Below are 19863 nucleotides of genomic sequence, written 5' to 3'. Positions count from 1 at the left end.
AACATATAAATTTTAAGTTCTTAATAGAGTAATGAAATACTGTATCTTAAACGTGCCTCAGCAGTCACTGTTCTGTGGAACAGTAAATTCTGAAGAGAAACAAGGTGGCACCGAACCAAGGTCTGTCTGGAACTTCTATATCTAGAGGGATGCATTTCATATCAACAATTTGGTCTGGTATATCCAGGAAAAAAGCACTGGTCTCAGTTCTGGGAACTTAGTTTAAAAATGTTACAGGGACCTTTGACAACTCTAGATAGGAAAAAGAAATTCTGAAAGAGTGGAAAAGCACAAACTTGAATAAAAAAGAAATATGAGCAGCTGGAGATAACAGGCAGCCTGTCCTCCATTCCCATAAAAATACCAGACCAAATAATCAAACAGGCTACACGTAAAAAAAACCCAGAAGAATGTTAGTCAGACATTCGTCAAGACTAAATCCCATCAGATTAATGTCATTTCTTTCCATGACAGAGTAACGGGTTTGTGAAGAGCGAAGGACAGGAGACATTACAGAACTTGATGCCAGTACTGATACTGGGCTGATATTGCCCAGCACGACAAGATAGGGAAACGATTTCACTGAGTGGGAAAGTGCTCATGAGCCAAACCTGGGGTTGCGATCAGTGGCTCACTGTCAAACAGAAGGATGCTAAGTGAGGGTCCTTTTAACATTTGTTGTTTTCATAACAGGGAGCTTAATCATTATGTCTGAAATTATATTAAGCAGGAAGGCTGCAGTATGTTGGAGGAAGAACAAGAATGATTTTAACAACCTGGAGAAATCACCTGGAAAAAAGAATTATTTGCAAAAGTGAAAGGTTACTCCCACCTGAGTGGAGAATCAGCTGTACAGACACAGTCCAGAGAATAGCCACCGTTTTCTAGAAGAGGACTGGGAGTTTAGAGGAAACCCCAAGCTGAAGCTGCATCACTTCTTACACTGTTGCCAAAAATTCACACAGAAGTGAGATGGATAATCCATTGTACACTAAGAATGTGAAGTAATTCCTCTCTGCAAGGCTGTGCTGGTGAGACCTCATCTGAAGATCTGTGTCCAGTTTGAGGAACCAGATTTTAAGAAAGGTGTAGGCTCACTGGATAGAGTCCATCAGATAAAGAAGATAGGCAAATTTCTAGAAAGTATGACTATACAGAGTGAGTGAAAGAATTTGGTTTGTTTAGTAAAGATAAAGGAAAACAAGAAAAAATGTCCTGAGATCTATAGGACATTGCTGCAGAGAAAGAGACCAGTCACAAGGTGACTAGGGCAAGTATTGGGTCTGAATTACACCAAGAAAGATTTAGCCATGAGGAAACAGCAGTAAATGAAGCACTGGAACAGACTGCCTGGAAGGATGGGCAATCTCCACCACTGATGTTTTAAAAATGGATTAGACATGTATCCATTGAGAACAATATAAGTGACCCTGCTCATTAAGACACTAGTTATTTCTCCATACCTCTGACAGTTCTGCAATCCTCTTATTAGATGACCACTGCTCAACCTTCAGAGCTCACCAAAAACATTCTTTAAAAGTGGCCAAATCCCAAACATTGTAATCAGACAAAACTTCCCCTGACTCTGGAATCTGGATCAATGGCAAAAATATCAAAGACCATGTCAGGTTCTGCCAGTCTTTGCCACGTTAACTTCATTTGAGGAACAAATCATTATTCAGCCTGGGTAACATCCCCCTTGAGAAAGAAGATCATAGCAGACTGACTCACAATTTGGATGCCTGTCCATGATTGTGTAAAGTTTTAGGATTACCTTTGTGGTTTTATACTTGCGTCCGATCTCCACAATTACTTTAAAATGTTCTGCTGTAATAGAATAATCAGAGGCAATTATGGAAGGTCAGAGAAAGAGCAGGCATAATAAATTCTGTTAGCTCCTTCTGATAGTTCATGATGTGGAGCTTTATTGATGTGTCTGGGACACATCCCCCAGCCCACTTCAGAAATGCCAACGCTCCCTGAGGGATGGCACTGAAGGGATTCACAGCTTTCAGACCTCTCTTCAAAAAGATAAAGATTATGACTTTCAAAGAAGTCAAAGGGAACTAGAAACCTTTTCCCCAAAAATCAATGGGGGCATGCATAGCTGTAAGAACAGGTACTGTGGCAGAAGGATCAAGGCATCCTTTCACCAACCCAGAGAGGCAAAGGTCAGCCTTGGTCCAGATTTGCACTGAAGGCTGCATTCTCAATTAATCCAGCTCTGAGCAGCTCCTTGCTCACTCAGACGAAGCATTGAAAAGCAGCTGGATATAATATTAGCTGCTTCATAACATTATGTAGTGAAAATTATAGGCACTGCTATGCTTTAACTTCACTCATCCTACAGGGCCTAAGGTTTGAGTGAACTATCACCATGGCCAAAATCCCCAAAAATGGTTGAAGAGGGAAACTCAGAACTTTCTTCTCTGCTCATCTCACATGTCAATGCCAGGCAAGTGCACGTTCAAATTCATGGGCTGGTTTCCCTTCTCGTCTGATCCACTCCAAACACACAACATTTTATTTCCCCTACTTCTTGCACCTGTATGCTCTGATGGAGCAGACACAGATGCCTTTGCACCTCCACCACTGGAGGATCTCTCAGAGGGCAAAGAGCTCCGCAACACTTCACATTAAGTGCACATTTATAAAGAATATATGGAGTGTGAATAAGTTGCTAGTTATGTCTGTAACAATCCAAATCTAAAGATCACCAAATAATTTATAAAATCTACAGTCATCTAGTGATGCGCTTCCAATCACCTGTTTATATTTCTGTCACTGTAATAAGACTAATCATCCATTTAATTTACATTAAATTATTACTCTGTTTAGAAATGGAGGAAAGAAACATTTCTCTCTCGGACATGCCCTGCAAATGACTTCCCCTGTTCTCGACACCCCTCTCTGCCACACTACAACTGACAAGTTACACACGATCACAGTCAATGCATTTACAAAATTCAATAAAGAAACTGATAAATGCTGACACACCTGCTCCTTAACCTCTTCTTTCTGTAGCCTACTCTCTCAGAGCAGTACTGAAATTACGAGTACGTCCCCACTGTCTTTTGCAGGTAGACATCCTCAAGTTGTGGCCCCATTCAGAGCCCACCACACACACCAGGGCTTATTAGGGCTAGCACAGCGCAGAGCTGCCGTGGCACCATGGTTTCTAACTGGGAGTTGCCTGACATCCACATGGGTCACAGCACGAGCAGAGCAAATTCAGCTCTACCCAAAGACTAAACGTACACGGAAAGAAGCTAAAGCCAGTCGCTCTGGAGCCATTGGCTCTGCCAACAAAGCAGCTCATTAATTGCCAGTGGTGTACCTCTCCATCAATCATAGGACCCCTAGGACTCCACCAAAAATGCTACTCCAGTATCTGATCTTAGCAGAGGAAAATGAAGGAAGCTGAACTGATTAAAAAAAATGCCTTGGGACTCAAGGAACTTTTTCTTAAGCTATCTAGGCTTCTCTGCAGCCTCTGCCAAAGCAGAGAAAGTCTTCTCTAATCTGCTGTCCAGCTGCAACAGCCACTTCCCAGTTCCCACCAGCAGAGGATCACTGGTAGCTCCAGCCGAGCCCTCTCCAGGCACTGCAAGGACCGCGAGCAGCTGAGTGAAACAGCACTGTGAGTACTCGACCCCACTCCATGCATGTAGCCCCTGACTGCCCTTGTTATGCAGTTTATGTTTAAACAGCACAGAAATGGGATAACTAAATTAGTTTCACTGGTAACCTTCAGCATCTCTCTTCTCAGGGCTCTCAGACTGGTTTTTCCTATCGTGCTCCCAGAGGTCAAGAGCCAGCCCAGAGCACCCAGCAGCTGGCACTTGGATGTTAAACCCACTCAAATGGCCTCTGCCCTCAAGGAATCTCTGCAAACCCGTACGGTAAAAACAGGAGAGAACTTCAACCACCTTCCGTAGGTTTGCAAACATTATCTCATTATCAGCCGCTTCTTTGCACTGATGCTTATGAAAGCGAGACTGAACTTTGTATTTTACCTCCAAAGCAGAGCAGAGTCCTCCAATCTGGCAGCATTACATAAATGAGTTTCACACCAGTGGGGAGAGCCTAATAGATTTTGTAGGTCAGTGCTTCTGGCAGATATTTCTCTAAAGACTGTGTTCTGACTTAAAGGGAAAAAAAACTATCCTTCAACTAGATTTTTCCAAGGCACAGTCCAGTAAAAGTTAATAAGAGTGGGGAAAAAACAGAAGGAGGAAAGAGCTCAATTGATTTGTTGTAAGCTGATCCGAAAGTGTTTCGAAAATTCAGGGCATGTGAGGACAAAATAAAGAAAAATATTCTAGCAGAGAACAACTCAAAAATAAAAATAGCAGCAGTGGCTAAGAACAGTTCTTCAAAGGGATGTCAGACTTTACAATACTTTGTGCAGCAGCAGTGACTAAAGAGGCTTCATGTTGTCGCTACATGGCGATATTAAAAACCAGTGTTCATTTCTTTGGGGGGGAAAAAAATAACAAAAACACATACAGCAGCATAATAAAATGCAACCACAGGAAGTCTGCTTTAAATCCTATTTATAAAACCCTGGGGCATTTTTCCTTGTTCAGTGCGGTCACCACAATGCCAAATTCTAATTTTCAACGCAGGTCAGAAATGTCATAAATGGAAACGCAATGGATGGCACAAGCGACAAAAATAATTTCTAGGAACTTGGCCTTTAAAATAAACAAACAGAACTGGTGGCATTTCTTTATTGCCTTTTTTTAAAGCTAAGAGTTACACTGAGTATTACATTTGCTAACAGACAAACTTTTATGCTTTATATGAGTCCTCTTGTGCAGCAACGTTTTCTTTCCCTGAGCTCTTAAGGAGCCAAGATGTCTGAAATGACTGCAGAAGCCTATGTCTCACTAACCTGCAGGAGAAAGAGAGGGAAGCTTACTTTTCCTTCTCTGGGCGCCATGACATATTTGTGAGCCTAATAACTTCCTTGCAAAGTAGATAAAATATTAAGTATTATCTCTACATTACACTAGCAAAGAAATAGAGGGCCAATAGTCAGCCACCAGTTTTCTGCAAGTACAAAATTAACCTTGGATTTATTATTTCAAATAAGAGGAGATGATCATCATGAATATTTTATGACATTTTCTGTAGCATTAATAAAACAACTACATTCTCTCCATTTTTAAAACTGCCAAGGGTTCACAACCATCATCTGCGATGCTCTACAGACCTTTACCAATAGCTGTGGTGCCAGAAATTAATCTTTTATTCATTGAATTTCAGACCAAAACCTGAAACTGTCCTGTAGAAACATTTTATGGTTTTTACTGCATCATCTCAAAGTCCCAAACAAAGGCAGGTGTACCCTGTGAGACTCCTGGCATCCCAGTACACCCTGAAGAAGGAGCCAAACTGTATGAAGCCAAGATCTCTCCTCCCAGGCTAGTATCTTATCTATGTGCTGGAAGGAATTATGAAATAAAAGATGTGTTAGCTTCACAGGATGCTTATTCACAGCAAACAGGCCAATACTTTGTTTTCTTTCTCCTCCTCTGTTTCCACATATATTGGGGGGCGGGGGGGACGTAACTCCCAAGACTTCGCGGGAGTCACCCTCATTCATCAGCTGAAGAGCCGTATCCAAAGAACCAGCAGCAACAGAGACAAGCAATTCTACAACAGCAAAATGGACAAAGTCACTCTCCTACAGAATTGTGTCTTCTGGCCAGATTCTCCAGTGTCTAAAAGGCAATTAGACAAATTCATGGAAGAAATATTCATCAAAAGCTACTAAAATATACATACACCAAGAACTTCCCAAGGCACAGATCAATGAAGGATGGAAGCGCACCAGGAACCTGCGTTATGCTCTTCTCTGCACATCTCCTGTTGTCTTAAGTTGGATGTTAACCAGATGCATTTTGATAAGACCGCAACAATTTTATGCAGTACATCTCATCTTCAGGAGTAAGCTAATTCTACAGCTTTCCCACTGTGGGAGAACCAAGAAGGCCCCCTTTTTCTAGCTGGCCACCTGTTTTTATAAGGTCCCTCAGGGCTCCATGCCTTTCACGCTCTCTGACTCCTGGTAAGTTTGCTTGGATTTGGCCAATAGATTCAAAAGTTACAGGGGGAAGGAGTAGGGACAGAGATATAATTTTCACATAAGCCTTGTTTCCTTGAGAAACCAGGTTAAAAAAATCAACAGATGATGAGTTACAAGACGTTCTGTAATCTGCTTTTAAAACACCCAGGAATGAGGTGCAAAGTCCTAACAGGGCATACAAGGATGTGTTTGACAAGGAGCAAGTGCTTACATTAGGCAAAACAATATCATCTTTAAAAAATGATTCCATGATAAAAGAGAGACCCAGTAGCAACTCCAAAGAGCAGGAACCTGCTCACTCACAGACCTACCACAAGGCACAGGGCTATTCTTTCCGTTCTAAATCATCCCTTCCACTCTCTTCCAGACCTTAACAGACTGCTACAAGAACACCATAAATTATAGAGTATGAATGATGTCAAAGCCTGCTCTCAGAGGGAGGCTGGGAACAGCAATCATGTATTCTTCAGTTTGGGAATACACAGACACAATTTTTGTTCATAGCCTATAAAAAAAGGCTCTGCACACCAAAGGCATCAAATATATTTCCTTTCAGATCTTCCCTTCAACAAGCCCAGTCCGATGCCACAGACACAGGGAAGAAAGGGAGACTGATAGGATGAAAAGGGAAAGTCAAGACCAAGGAGAATGGCTTAAGCCACTGAAATACACAGCACAAGCATAAATGCAGCAGAAGACCCCGTATCCACATAGTCAATTCAAATTGCACTGTGTTACTCCAGCTGGCTTCCAGAGCGACCTGCTTCTGAATACCTGAATGTGACAGGAGATAATGACCTAATGCTCAAATGAAGATCTATGAATCTTCTCTTCATGTGCATAAAGAATATTTGACAATTCAGGCTGCTTGAAACTAGTCCCAAGTAGGGAAACACAAACATTTGGGGAATATGAACAAAGTGGGATGACTTGTTTTACCCAGCCGCACACCATTCACCACCCACAGGGAGGACGTGAAGGGCAACAGTCATTAAACCACTAGAGGATTCTCCTGATATAAGGTGATCTTTTGCCAGATAACACATCATTAGGACCGCTTCACAATGGGGGGGGGGAACAGAGGAAACGATAAGAACCTTGATGTTGTTCTCCAGAGCTGCGCTCATCAGAAAATCCTAAAAAAGGGGCTTAACTTTTGCCTGCAACTAAACCAAAAGCATCCTCAGCTTGTGTGAACATCCCACATCTGGGAGCAGCTTTGGCACTAAAGTAAATCTGAACCCAGACAACTGAGGTCTGTCCCTTACTATAGTTTGTACAGCAAATCTGAGTTCCTAGCTAAAATAAGAGACCAAAACCAACACCTGTTAATAATGCACACAGTGATAGTGATAGATTTCTTCTACCCTCCATTCCCCTGCTAAGGGTAAATCTGAGAGCTGTACCTCCCGTTTTGTTAGCCTCCTTAAAGCAGCAGACTATAAGGAATGTCTTATCTCCACAAAGTGCTATGAAACTTCACTACACTGTATAAATGTGTTACACCAATAGCAATTAAGAGGCACATTTTCAAAGAAATGCCTCTAAAAGTTTTCCATACAAAATTCGAGAGCGCTGCAGCTAAATCACATGTACACGCTCACCAGAGTGGTATTTCCAGGCACTTGCCTTAGAAACTTTGGCTCTCCGAAGGGCCACTGCTGCATCTATGCACGGTGTGAATACCTAAGTTTAAGCAAGTTCTCTAGAGTCTGCCCACGCACAGACATCTTTTCTTCTAGCTGACTTCTCTCAGCCCATAGCCAAGGATGCCTGTCTTCACAAGGATGCTCAAAACAGTTGCTCTGAATTCACTTCAAAGCAGATGTGCACAAAGACACTGCACAGACCCTAGCTAGAAATAGAGTTGCCCTAATTTGATCTAATTAACCTCCTTTCCAGCACTGAATGTGTGGAAACAAACAGGATGCATTGGAAAACCCAGCTAAGCAGCCTCTTCAGTGCTTTTGCCCGCCGCAGCGCATCTACAGGTGAAGTACAACCTCAGCCTTTCAAGTTGCCCTCTGAACAGCCAGTGAGGTCTGCATCTGAGAGCAGATGGCCTTCAGGAGGGATATTCCTGGATCCGCACCTCCGTGAAGACACTAGGTCAGATGACAGTTGTGCAATTAACTGCACACTGAAGTCAGTCCAATGCTCCCTGCAAGCGCCAAGCTTTGTGGCACACGACCACAGATAAATCCATGCCCATTGCCAAAGGGTCCCCCAAGAAGAGTGACAGAAGGCAGGCCTTGTACTGGATGAATCACCTCAGCAGGACACATATGGCTGGGCACGCCAACAACAGCTCAACTATGTTTTTCAGCTGAAAAATGTCTTTTGTTCCTTCCTCCAAGGTTCTTTTTTCAATGCATGTGAAAAGTGGCACTTCTTTAGTGATATCCCAGACACTTCACCAGTCTGAATTTTTTTCTCAGAAGAAATGTTCTCAAAACATTTAAAGTTTTCTTCTTATCTAATTCCTCACTTTTTTCCCATTCCATCCCACCCTGGAAGGAAGCAAGAATTGACAGAAAATTAGAAAACTTTATCAGATGTGTTCTTCTTTTCCATCTTCCTGGTAAATGCTAAGTTCACTCATTTTCCACCTGCTCTTTGTGTTAGCAGCCTCACTGAGTACTGAGAATTGAGCCAGTGCTTTCTCACATGTAGAACCAATCCTCCTCAGGTAGAAATCCAAACCGTGGTACAGCAACACCAAGAAGAGTTAACCTCCCTACCATCCATGCTGTCAGCATTGAAGAATTTCCTCTGGTGGAACACTGCGAAGCATCCCACTTGCACACAAGCTGCTACAAATTCTAGCCCCTGTAATGCATCACACAACAGGTTATTTCTGGCACTGCAGAGAAAAACCCCAATCTGCACCCACACGATTCCAAGGCTGAAAACTCCACATGGCAAGCTTTGTCTAAGAAAGGATTAAAAATTCCCAGGATTTAGACATAGAAAAGAAAAGGGTCATAACAACTGCACTATCAACTGCACTATAACAACTATGCTACCTTACTTCAAGATGCCGAATATAAATCACACCATGCAAACTAATGCAATCGCTTTTCTGTCTCAGAGCACTCCGACACAGAACATGTGTTCCAATCCTGTTTCACACTTATCTCACACCGGCACAGCAGCACGTGATTTCAGTATTGTCCTTAGACATTCAGGTATATGATGCCCATTAGCTGGAATGGACCTGCACAGTTGTGTTCCTATGAATCATAAGAAAAATCAGTCCCCAACAGGAAAGTATTCTTTAGCAAAGTGCACAGCATCTCCAACTACCCCATTAATAATAAAGGTGTGTGTTAGTCCTCATCAAAAACGTCCCCCTGAAGACTAAGCCTCTGCAGCAACAGAGATAGCTGTACTGTATATTGCTTCAGCAGGCAATTGCTCAAGCAATACTGATTCAGCGCCATAAACAGCAACTTCCCAGTCACAATGCAAGCACAAAATGCCCAAAACAGGAAGGAAGAAAACTGGAAGAGTCACCAGCTTGACCTCAAGCTACAACTTCTTTCTCACTCTGGATGGAGGGATCGCTACCAGGTCTATGACTGGTCTAGTAGTGGATTTGGTGGAACTGTTTTGGTGCAGTCATAGTGGCCCATGAACTGCCATGCTGGTTCTTGCCTCTCCCTTCCTCTCCCCCCCCAAAATGTAATTGGAAACTTAAATGAGAATCAAAATAGGCATGGGAGCTGTTCTTGCATCAGACAAAATAGACTGGACAGCTTTGAAATAAGGAACAGCTTTAAGATTTGCAGAAACAGCAGGAAACACCATCTTCCACCCTAGACCTCAATCCTGCTCCCTTGCCTTAGCTCATAAGGAAACCAGAACAGGAGCAAATCAGCTCCTCCTTCCTTTCCTCTACAAAAGGACAGCAGAGACACCTTTGTCACTCCCTTGCCTCTACAAAAGGACAGCAGAGACACCGTTCTCACTCCCTCACTCTGCTACCCCTGATCCAGCCTAGCTGATTGCAGGAAAGGGCAAGTCCATTTTATCACGAGTATTTGCAAGTGAAGTCTAGGAAGAATCAATATGTTTTTGAAGTAATAACAGAAAGGTCTTCTTTGTGTGGCAGATACAGCGAAAGCCTGTGACTTGAACGCATACTGCGCGCCTTTGAATAAATTCACTGTTGCCACTCGAAGTGCCCGGGATGCCGTCACTTACAGCTCTGCCATCGCCGTGTGAGCCATGCCCTGGGTATTAGCTAGGCATAACGTTACAGATTCCATCTCTGTGCAGTGAAATCTGCCACTCTGCAGAGGGACAGCCCAAACTGTAGGCCACCAGGGAGTCCCACTTCACCTTACTGCAAGAAAAAAAGATTTTCTGTCTCACTAGAGTAGAGCTGGTCCACTTACTTTTGGTGAATAATTTAACCAGTCAGTTAAGCACTTCACTTTTTTCCCCCCACCCTATTTGCACATTTGCCACAAAGAGACAGTGACTTTTTTTGCAGGCATTTTCATTATTCATTATTGTTGTTCAACAAGCAGGAAGCCACAAATTCACTTTCATGGGTGAATTCCCATGCAGGTAGCTGAGCAAAAGCCCATCAATTTCCAAATGTGCAGAAGAAATAATTGCAAACTTTTTAAAACCACTGAGAAAAAAGGACTGCAAGCATGGAAAGGTTTGCTCAGAACCATCTGGCACTTTGGAATATTATTTTACCATGTTTAACCAAGACCAGAGATGCATCTGCCTGCCTGAGTGGATGGGGAAGACAACGTAAGGAAAAGAGCACTGGAAGGACAGTAAAAATAAGGGATATGTCTTCTGTGCACTCTAAAAGAACTCCAGGAGCTCATGGAATACCCTGGTCATTTCTTAATGAGCTATATGCAGCAGCAGCTCTTTTAGGAAAGACAAGAAAAGAAGCTGCATGCATGGAGCTGCATGCTGCCATGATCACAGCAAGCTGAGTGAGCTTAAAGCCACTTCAGGTGAATCAGTGCAAGTGAGGCAAAGCAGCAGGCTGCCGGAGAGCCGTGCCACGCAGGAGTGTGAGGCACGGCCCAGCCATCACCTGGAGGGCCAGGCAGCGAGGAAGCCTTTCTGCAAGAAGGGCTGGAGCAAATGAGCATGAGAAGGCAGAGGAACTGAAGAGCAGGCAGAGAGCACACGTAGAAAGCCACAAGGTTATTGAAAGCACCTCTACCAACCTTAGCACCAGGCCAGGTGCAGTGCATGACCTGCTGTGCAGTCACCAGCGGAGGAAGAGATCGCTCCATCAAACATTACGGCTTGTTCTGCGCAATCTCTGGCAAATTAACATCCCTCCCCCACACCTTACTGTCTCAATTTCCCCTGCCAAATAGGAGTAATTTTTCTCAAAATCTTGGCAAACTTCTTTATGAGGCATCTTTAAAGCTTGGGAAATAATTCTTATTTAGATACATAAGACTGGGAGAGACTTTTTGGCCATTAATTTCAGCCTTCTGCTAATTTCCAGCCTTAATTTATTCATGGCCTGTTCATGCCTATTTGTCTGTGTGCCAACACGCCGTTTCAGTTTAAATAACTCTTCTTTCCTACATTTCCCTGTTCATTCTCCCAAGATGTATTTGGAGCAGCAGCAGCCATGTTCCCATCTTGGCTAGCCTACACGAGCTAAGCTCTGTCAGTCCCTTCTTGCAAGGGTATGCTCCCCATTGCCCTGGTCCCCATGGTGTCCTTCCTGATTTAAATTCATCCCTGCTGCCCTCAGTTGTTCAGAACCGCACTCGTATGCCATGGCATACTCAGGTACCGCAGTTTCATGGCTCAGCTCCCCAGGGATTTGACCCAAAGAGACCGAATCAGTCCCTGACAAGGCCCAGGACTGAACCAGTTCCCTCTCCTGCCAGCTAATGAGACCACTCATCCTCCAAAACACTTTGAGTTCCCAAGTGAAGGGGAGGTCCCAGGTTCCAGCCACAAGTGCAAGGCTGCCATACCGTCCTTCCACACAAAGCCTGGCCCTACTCCATTAAAGAATACATACCCAGTCTTGCCAAAATTAGTGGGCAACGGAGTATTTATAAAATCTGTTTTGTTGAAAGAAATTACTTCATAAGTTATTGCTACCGGTGCTGATACACAGCCATACTTTTTTTTTTTTTTCCTGAACAGAGAGACAAGCCTGTGAGGAGGAAGCAACTACAACAGGACTGCACCCCATGCTGTGACATCCCCTTGTGACCCCAGAGCTAGCAGGGAAAAAGATTGTTAAATCTACAGTTTGCAATCCAGCCCCCACTGCAGCACACTCTCCCTAAAAACAGGGCTGGGTGTAACTCTTCTATGGAAAAACCCTGTCCTTTAGGGAAAGGAAGGGCTTTGAAATAAAGCTCATTCCAGCCCAGGCCTGCATCTGGAGTCCTTGCAACCCAAACACTACCAGGTGGCAGAGGAGCAGCTGCCACAACCGGTGCAAGCTGAAGCAGCCCTCAGCCTTCTTCAGGTCTCACAGAGGCTGATTCAGACACCACTGCCTCCCTCCCAGGCCCCCTCAAACACAGCTCGATGAAATCAGCCTCATCCACCAGGAATTTCAAAGCGGCTTTCCTCGACTGCTCCTTTCCCAGTCTCTCCCCTTGTGCATGCTCTGCACAGAGAAAGCGAGGGCTCTGCGAACGGCTGGAGAAGCAGCTGGGTGCCTCCAGTAAACAGACTGAGGCCCTGTTCCTCTCGCTGGAAGGGACAAGCCACCAGGAGGTCACGGCGTTCAGTAAGCATGGAGATGATCTGGGTTTGCCATGTGATTCGTACTGCAGCAGAGCTGCTGGCACAGCTGCTGTAATAACCAGAAGAAAATTCCCTCCAATGTTTCGGAGTTAGATTTCCCCTCCACAACCTTTTACTCTGCTCAGAGAGCCAAAGCGCCAAGCTGCTGATGCTGGCTCAGCGTGCCTGTAATCCCAGTGTTATTAAGCAAAGCAATTAAGCATGGACTTAACTTTAAACACATTGTCAAAGCCCAGTGGCTTAGTGCAAGTTCACACTTAAGCAGATGCTTAAGTTCATTGCTGACTTGAGGCTTAACTTGCCAAATTAAACTGCAAAACCTTGCTTGAGCTGTTCTAGGGAAGTAAGAAAACACAAAGCTTATTCTCTTCAGCAACTCTGCTACCGTTAAGGACAGGTTCAGCGTTTCTTCCCAGCTGCCAAGCACTGCTAAGGACACAGGCTGCTGCCAGGGCTTTCCAGCTCCCTGGCAGACACGTCTGATCATGCAGCGGCACCAGAGGAGTGGTCACCCAGTGTCACACCAGGAATGCAGCCGACGTCCCCGCTGCGGCACGGGCACAGGACAGCCCTCTGCTTCTAGGAGCTTACACAACTCCAGGGTTTCGAGGCAGGTCTGAAGGAGAGGAGAAGGGGAGCTCGAAGCAGCATGGGACGAGGCACAAATGTTTAAAAGTGCCTGCTGAAGATTGGCCTTCATGGCCTGCTGCGGTGGGAAACAAGACACATTGCATATTGTTCCCAAAAAACATATTAAGAGCAGCTCTCCAAGCATGATGAAAAAGAGAAGGTGATGGCCCGTGTGAAGAGCTAAGAGAACAAGTGCAGCTACTGCATTTTCAGTACAGTTATGCTGTTCTTGTCTGGGCCTGAGAAAACAGCATTACAGAACTGCAGATCTGCGATGCTGAGAGCCAGGACAAGACATAAAACTTTGTGGATGGTGAAAACAGCTCCAGCAAAAAAACATTACATAGGCAGAAACTGCTTGACTTGGAGGTGGACTTGGTGAAGCTGATGAAGATCAGAGATGAGAAACTTTGGCTGGAGCAGTTTTCATTCAGTGGAAGGCACAGAAATGGTGTTAGGACAGACTTGAAGGAAAGGAACTTTGTGGTGTGAAAGCAAAAAAGCTTTCAGTACTGAGATGAAAGGCAGATGGGGTGGCAGTTGGAAAGAGTCAAATAAAAAAACAAAAAAACAAAAACCAAAACCCATAAATACTCTTAAGACTGGAGACACTAAACATGATTGTATTACCAGCAAGAAGTAAGAGAAGAATGAGAAGTTATGGCAAAGATCAGGAGAGGGAATAGGGTTTCCCACTGTTTGTAGATATGGAAAAGCTGGATCAGACCGTACGAAAACGCACACATTTAAACGTGAAGCCAAGGGGCCACGAACAGGAGAGCACCATCTGCAGCCCCAGGTCAAAGGCTGGAGAGCCTCTGTTCTACACCAGCACTGTGCCCTGGGAAATTATGGAGTAACTTTGAAGACATTTACTGGAAGACAGACACAGCCCCTCGTCCTTCCCACAGAAGCCAGAGACCTCATACATACTCTGTACATTTTAGATGCAGGAATTGAGGGATCAAGCCATGCATCCAAAGGTACAGGATGACTGGGATCAGGAAGAGCCCTTTTCATCTCAGCCACAAGGTGGGGGGAAAAACAACCCATCATATCGTTCTCCAATTCCTGTGACTTACTATGTGGGATATGGGTGGTTTTTTGCAACATACATAAATGCAAATACCGGACCAAAATACACGCTTCTGCTTAGTCAGATGACTTACAAAGAAATAAAGAAGCTATTTTCCTTCTCTAACAGCTTTCTTTTTTCAAGGATAACTAAAATGATAGAAGTGCCTGACTTAAAATTAACAAAATTAACATCATATGCACACTCCCAAGTCTGAAGTAGGTTAGTGCACACAAATATAGAAGATGAAGCAAAAGTCTCTAGAAGATACTGCAGTTCCTGGTAATAACAGCTCTTGAACACTACAGATCTCTGACATTAGATTTCAAGACGATTTGTGACCACTCTTTAGCTTTCACACAAGAAACCTAGGCACGGTCTCCTGTTAAACCATGGAATACATGCCAATCCACTAAGGGAAGGACGTAAATCATCTGCACAATTCACAGAGCCTTGGGCTTTTTTGGTCATTTTCCAGCCCCTCCCCCCCCCCCCCCGGCAGAGTGAGCAGAACAGCAGCCACTCACCCCCTGCCTTCACTTTCACTCATCAAGAGAAATCTGCCTGTCCCTAGCTGGGCACAGCAGGCTGGGGACAAAGAGGAGCCTCAAGGAAGGTGGGGGCCATCAGCAGGCTGTCATCATCCAAATAACATCCCCATCTGGTGCCCAGCCAGCTCCCTGATCAGACCCAAGGGATACCCAAGAAGCAGACAGCACAAATCCATCCCAGGGGCAACAGCTCATCCTCAGCTGCCCTCTTCCTCAGGCACCCTTCAGACCCACGCAGGACCAAGGTGACAGCGCAAGCAGACGATTGCACATGCTACAGGTTCGGGCATATGGCAGGACAACGGCTCCTCTGCCACTGGGGAGGGTAGGGATACGACCTACCTGAAATTTTGAGCACATTGCATGACACCAACACACTGCTCTCCAGCAAGAGGCACCGGCATGGTTCAGTTGCACTAAAACTGCATTTGGATAGTGGTGACAAAATCACGCCCTCACCAAGATAAACTGAGGTATCAAGTACATTAATAATTCGTTGTACAAACTTCCCACCTTGAGTGTTTATATTTTGACAGTGCTGTAGCTGAACAATTAGATAGCAAAACTGTCAAAAGCACTTTGAAGCAACACCACTTGAAGGCAATACTTCAGCCTAGACACAGGAATGGAGTAAGATCTCCAAGCCAGGACCTCCAAGAGTAACTCTCGCTGCCTCAGTGCCAAGAGGCTATACGTTCAAGATGCCTGAAGGATGCCTGTTTTTTCCCCAGGTAGGGGCAGAACATCTTCATGAAAATCCCAACATATTAAAGCACTTTATAAACACAAAACACACAGCCACAAGGACAAGGTAGTCATTCGCCAACTGCAAGTGCTCCAAAACTTACAATGATGGTTCCAAAACTTATGATACTGCTTTAAAAAGCATTCATAGTTTAGGGGGGGGTGCATGCTTTTCATTTAGCTGAGGGCATTTGAGTGTTGGGATACCCCCGGGTTACGCACTTCCAGTTTTCCTCTTTAAGCATGATGACCGCAAATTTTGCTTATTTTCTTCAAACAGCAAAACCTGAGACGCTAATCACTTTTTTTTTTTTTTCCTCAGCACCCAGTCTACAACAAAGGTACAAAAGGCTAGGAAATTTACAATAAAATCCCAAGAGTCAGCACTTTTGAAAGCCTTGGCCTCTCCCAGCATGCTGTATCTAATTTTAAGCAGATGCACTTTGTAGCATCTGCAGAACCTGGTCCTGGACTAAGACAGCTTTTCTTTGTCCGGGCAGTCCTCTCCTGGCCTCCCTGGTGCCCCCGTGCAGAGCCACTTGCATTGCCAACACTGAATTCAGGTCTGCATTTTGATAGAGAGTGGGAGCGTTGCTTCAGACTGAAAAATTGCTTTCTGCCACTGAAGCAAACTTGCGACAAAGTATTAAGCCAGTATCTTCATCCTTCTCCGGTAAATCTGTAGAGATCCTCTGAAGCCAGCACAGAATTGGGGACGCAGGTCCCACCTAGCTCAGACTTAGTCCCTGGACTAATGGTCATGCAGCCATTCCTCCAGATTGCGCTGAGCTTCTTCCCAACTCCTCTGACTACAGTCAAACCACTGACCTCTCCAAATGATCCTAACACCTGCCATGCCGTTAGCATGCTATGAATAACAGCTGAATAAAACCACTGGGCTTGACTGTTTGCTTTTTCAGCTGACTGTTACACAAAGGGTTGGGGTTTTTTTAAGTGTTTTCAATGCATGGCTTTCCTCTGTCAGAAAAAGCCCACAGACATGTTTGTCTGAATTAGCAGTTTATTAATTGTGTTTTGGTTTATTGTTGTATTAGGGCGGTAGAGTACTGCACTGCCTGTTCTGGAAAGCAGTTCACCTCCTCTGATTCCAAGGGGAGTTTAAATATGCAGAAGAAAGTCTGCTCCTTAGTGCTCACCTCACTAAGGTGGGTATTTGCCTTTCCTTCCCCCCCCCCCCCCCCCCTACTTTGCCCCCATTCCCCTTTTGTTTTTTTAAGTTGTGGCATGTCGGGGGTTTTGAGAACTGCGGAACAACTGTTAGACAATAAATCCCTAATGCATCCCTTTCCTCGGTGGTAAAAATGAATCATTTCTTTCATTAGCCTAACTTTCCCCGTTAAATAGCTCTACGGAGCGCTGGGACAGCCACAATTTCCGAGAAACCCACTAAGGTTCTCCCAGCTGCTAGAAACCCGCTGCTCGTCATTAAAAACTTCAACAGCAAAAATAGTGGATTTCTGCAAGGACCAACCGCTTTAATTTCAGCTGCTTCTTTTAAAGGAAAAAACAAACAAACAAAAACCAACCAAACAAAAAAACCCAAACAAACAAAACCAAACCAACATCAAACCCCTAAACCACAAGTGTCTCGTATTAAAATGTCACGAAGGAAAACCCCTCGGTAACTCCCCACTTTTCTGGAATAATCTAATTAGTTTTATGAGGAAGATGAATAATCCAGGAGCTTCAGGCTGAAGCGGCCGCCCCGGGTGAGGCGGGGGGGGGGAACCCACCGGGACCGAAACTTTCCCGGCGAGCAAACCCCCCACCCCCGCCGTCCTGTGGAGGTGGCGGGGGGAGGATGGAAATAAAAAATAAACCTAAAAATGATAATGAAAGATCCCCGCAACCCGCCGGAGGGCTGGGCTGCAGGATGGAGCCGCGGGCGGCGAAGTTGCATGGAGAAACGCCGTCTTCTCCCCGCTCCAGCCACGCTCCTCCACCGGCGACCCACCGGGTCGCCGGTGGAGGAGCGTGGCTGGAGCGGGGAGAAGACGGCGAGGGCCCGCCGCGTCTCCTCAGGGGAGAGCCGGGCAGGGAGCCGCCCTTGGCCCCCCACACGCCCCCCCTAAGGGATGGGGAGGGCATTTTGAGGGGCAACGGGCACCCTCACACACACACACCCCCCCCTCACCCACACGCCCCTAAGGGTCGGGAGAGCGCCTTACTTTTCTGGCTGGAGTAGCCCGGGTAATATCCATAGTAGCCCGTGATCCGCAAGATCCTGTCTTCGATGGTGGCCACGCCGTTGGGTGCTGCTTTCCCATCCATAGAGGGCGGGAGCCGCGCGCGCGGGGCGGCCGGGCGGGAAGCGGAGCCGAGCGGGGCTGACAGGAGAGGAGGAGGAGGAGGAGGAGGAAGGCGGTGCGGGCACGGCCGCCGCAGCTTGCGGTGCCGCCGGGGCGCTCGCTCTGACTCCGCCGCCTGGTGCAGGACGGGCTCCGCAGCGCGGCGGCGGCGGCCCGCACCCAGCCCGGCCTCCCCTCCACCCCCGCCCGCCCTTTACCCGCCCAGCCCCGGGAGGCAAGCGGCGGTGCGGGAGAAGGACGAAGCGGGTGGGGCGGCCCCTCTGGGCCGCAGCTGAGGCGGGAAGGGGGCGTGAGGGCCGCCTCGATGCCCCCGGCAGGATGAGGGGTCTCTCCTCAAGGCGGCGAGCCCCGTGCTCAGGCGGCTTTGGTCTATGTAAAGAAACCCCGGTGTCACCCTGTTCCTGCCAAGCCCCCCCAAATCCTCCCCCGGCTGGTGACTGCCCAAGGGACGCGGTTGTCTGTGGAGTTGAGGGGGTTTACTCCGGCTTGCGGGACAGTCGGCACTTTCCCAAGCGCTGGTACATCAGGGCTTGACATCGGCGAGGAAGATGTCCTGAAACGGTACCTGCAAACCACAGACCTGCAGGTCCGGATCCTCAGATCTGTCCTCCCAGATCTGCCCACAGATGTCACAGAAAGGACAGAGGCAAAATTTGGCTTCAGAGCACTCTCGGGGGGGGGAAGTTTTCACCGCTTCGTGCTGTCCATGTCCCACCAGAGGAGCCCATGGCTCAGACCTCAGCGGTGGCAGGGAAGTTCAGAGGAGAAGGAGGGATATCTGCCCTCTCCCACCCCAGCAGGTTGTGCACCTGCTCTAACTAAGGTCTGTCCATAGGATGGCCTCTCAATCTTTGCCTGCATTTGAAAAAAGAGGTGAGAAATTCACCGTTTGGCTTTGTAACTCATTGGTAAAATCAGGCTTTGAATTACTTGACTTTTCCTGCTACTGGTCCTTGTTATGCTTCTCTGCTAGACTGAAATCATTAGTAACTAGGCTTTTTTCCTCCAAGATGTATTTCTATCTAGTAATCTACTCACTTTTTTCCAGCCCTTTCATTGTTTTTGTGGCTTTTTCATGCCTTATCTTCACCTACTCTTTTTCTGTCCAGCAATTTCCATTAACTGGTGCACGGGGAACCCGGACAAGCTGTTTCATATTCCTTGCTTCCTCCTCTGTTCACTTTCATTCTTCTCCCTTCTGTGCTTGGCTAAATAAGCTGATGGCACAAAACAGCCTTTTATAAGCACAAACAAATAAGAGATGTATTAAAAATAGCCGTTGCTGTGGCTTTGCATGGGGAGTCATTAACTGGTTAGTGTTCATACGGTGCTTTGAAGAGCAACTTTTTCTGGTGTATGAATGTAGATCTAATAAATGCACTTAAGATATTAAATACTCTTTTGATCTTGATTTCTTGTCTCCTGCCACACTGCTAGATAATCCTAAGGGCAGTCACAAATCAGGGATAAATCAATCACCTATAACTCAGGAATTCAAAATATAGCTCATTTCACAGCTTCATCATTCCCTTTTAGGCTAGCTATGAAACAAGATTAGTGACTTTTAATGTTTTTCAATGTACAGATTTTTTTGTATTTGTCCAACAGAAGCACAGACTCCTGCCTGGTGAATTTACACCAACTGACAGCAGATGTTTTCTTTTTACTTCT

General features: G+C 45.8%; 1 protein-coding gene across 4 annotated transcripts in view; it reads right to left on the bottom strand.

Moving 5' to 3' along the window:
• SLC35F4 (solute carrier family 35 member F4) overlaps nucleotides 1–18365 on the bottom strand; it is a 129504-nt gene extending 111139 nt beyond the window's left edge. For 3 of the 4 annotated variants that reach the window (XM_087748046.1, XM_087748048.1, XM_087748049.1), the window contains exon 1: nucleotides 18052–18365. In XM_087748046.1, coding sequence (XP_087604172.1) covers nucleotides 18052–18154 — 103 coding nt within the window. In that variant the 5' untranslated portion in view covers nucleotides 18155–18365. The remainder of the gene's footprint in view (nucleotides 1–18051) is intronic. The other variant, XM_087748047.1, reaches the window with a different exon arrangement.
• Nucleotides 18366–19863: the final 1498 nt, after the last annotated feature.

The sequence above is a fragment of the Nipponia nippon genome, unplaced genomic scaffold (assembly GCF_047370975.1).
Source record: "Nipponia nippon isolate SJK-2023a ecotype South Korea unplaced genomic scaffold, ASM4737097v1 scaffold_11, whole genome shotgun sequence".
Taxonomy (NCBI): Eukaryota; Metazoa; Chordata; class Aves; order Pelecaniformes; family Threskiornithidae; genus Nipponia; species Nipponia nippon.
Note: the sequence above shows the minus strand (reverse complement) of the source record. Positions and strands in the feature narration are given on the sequence as shown.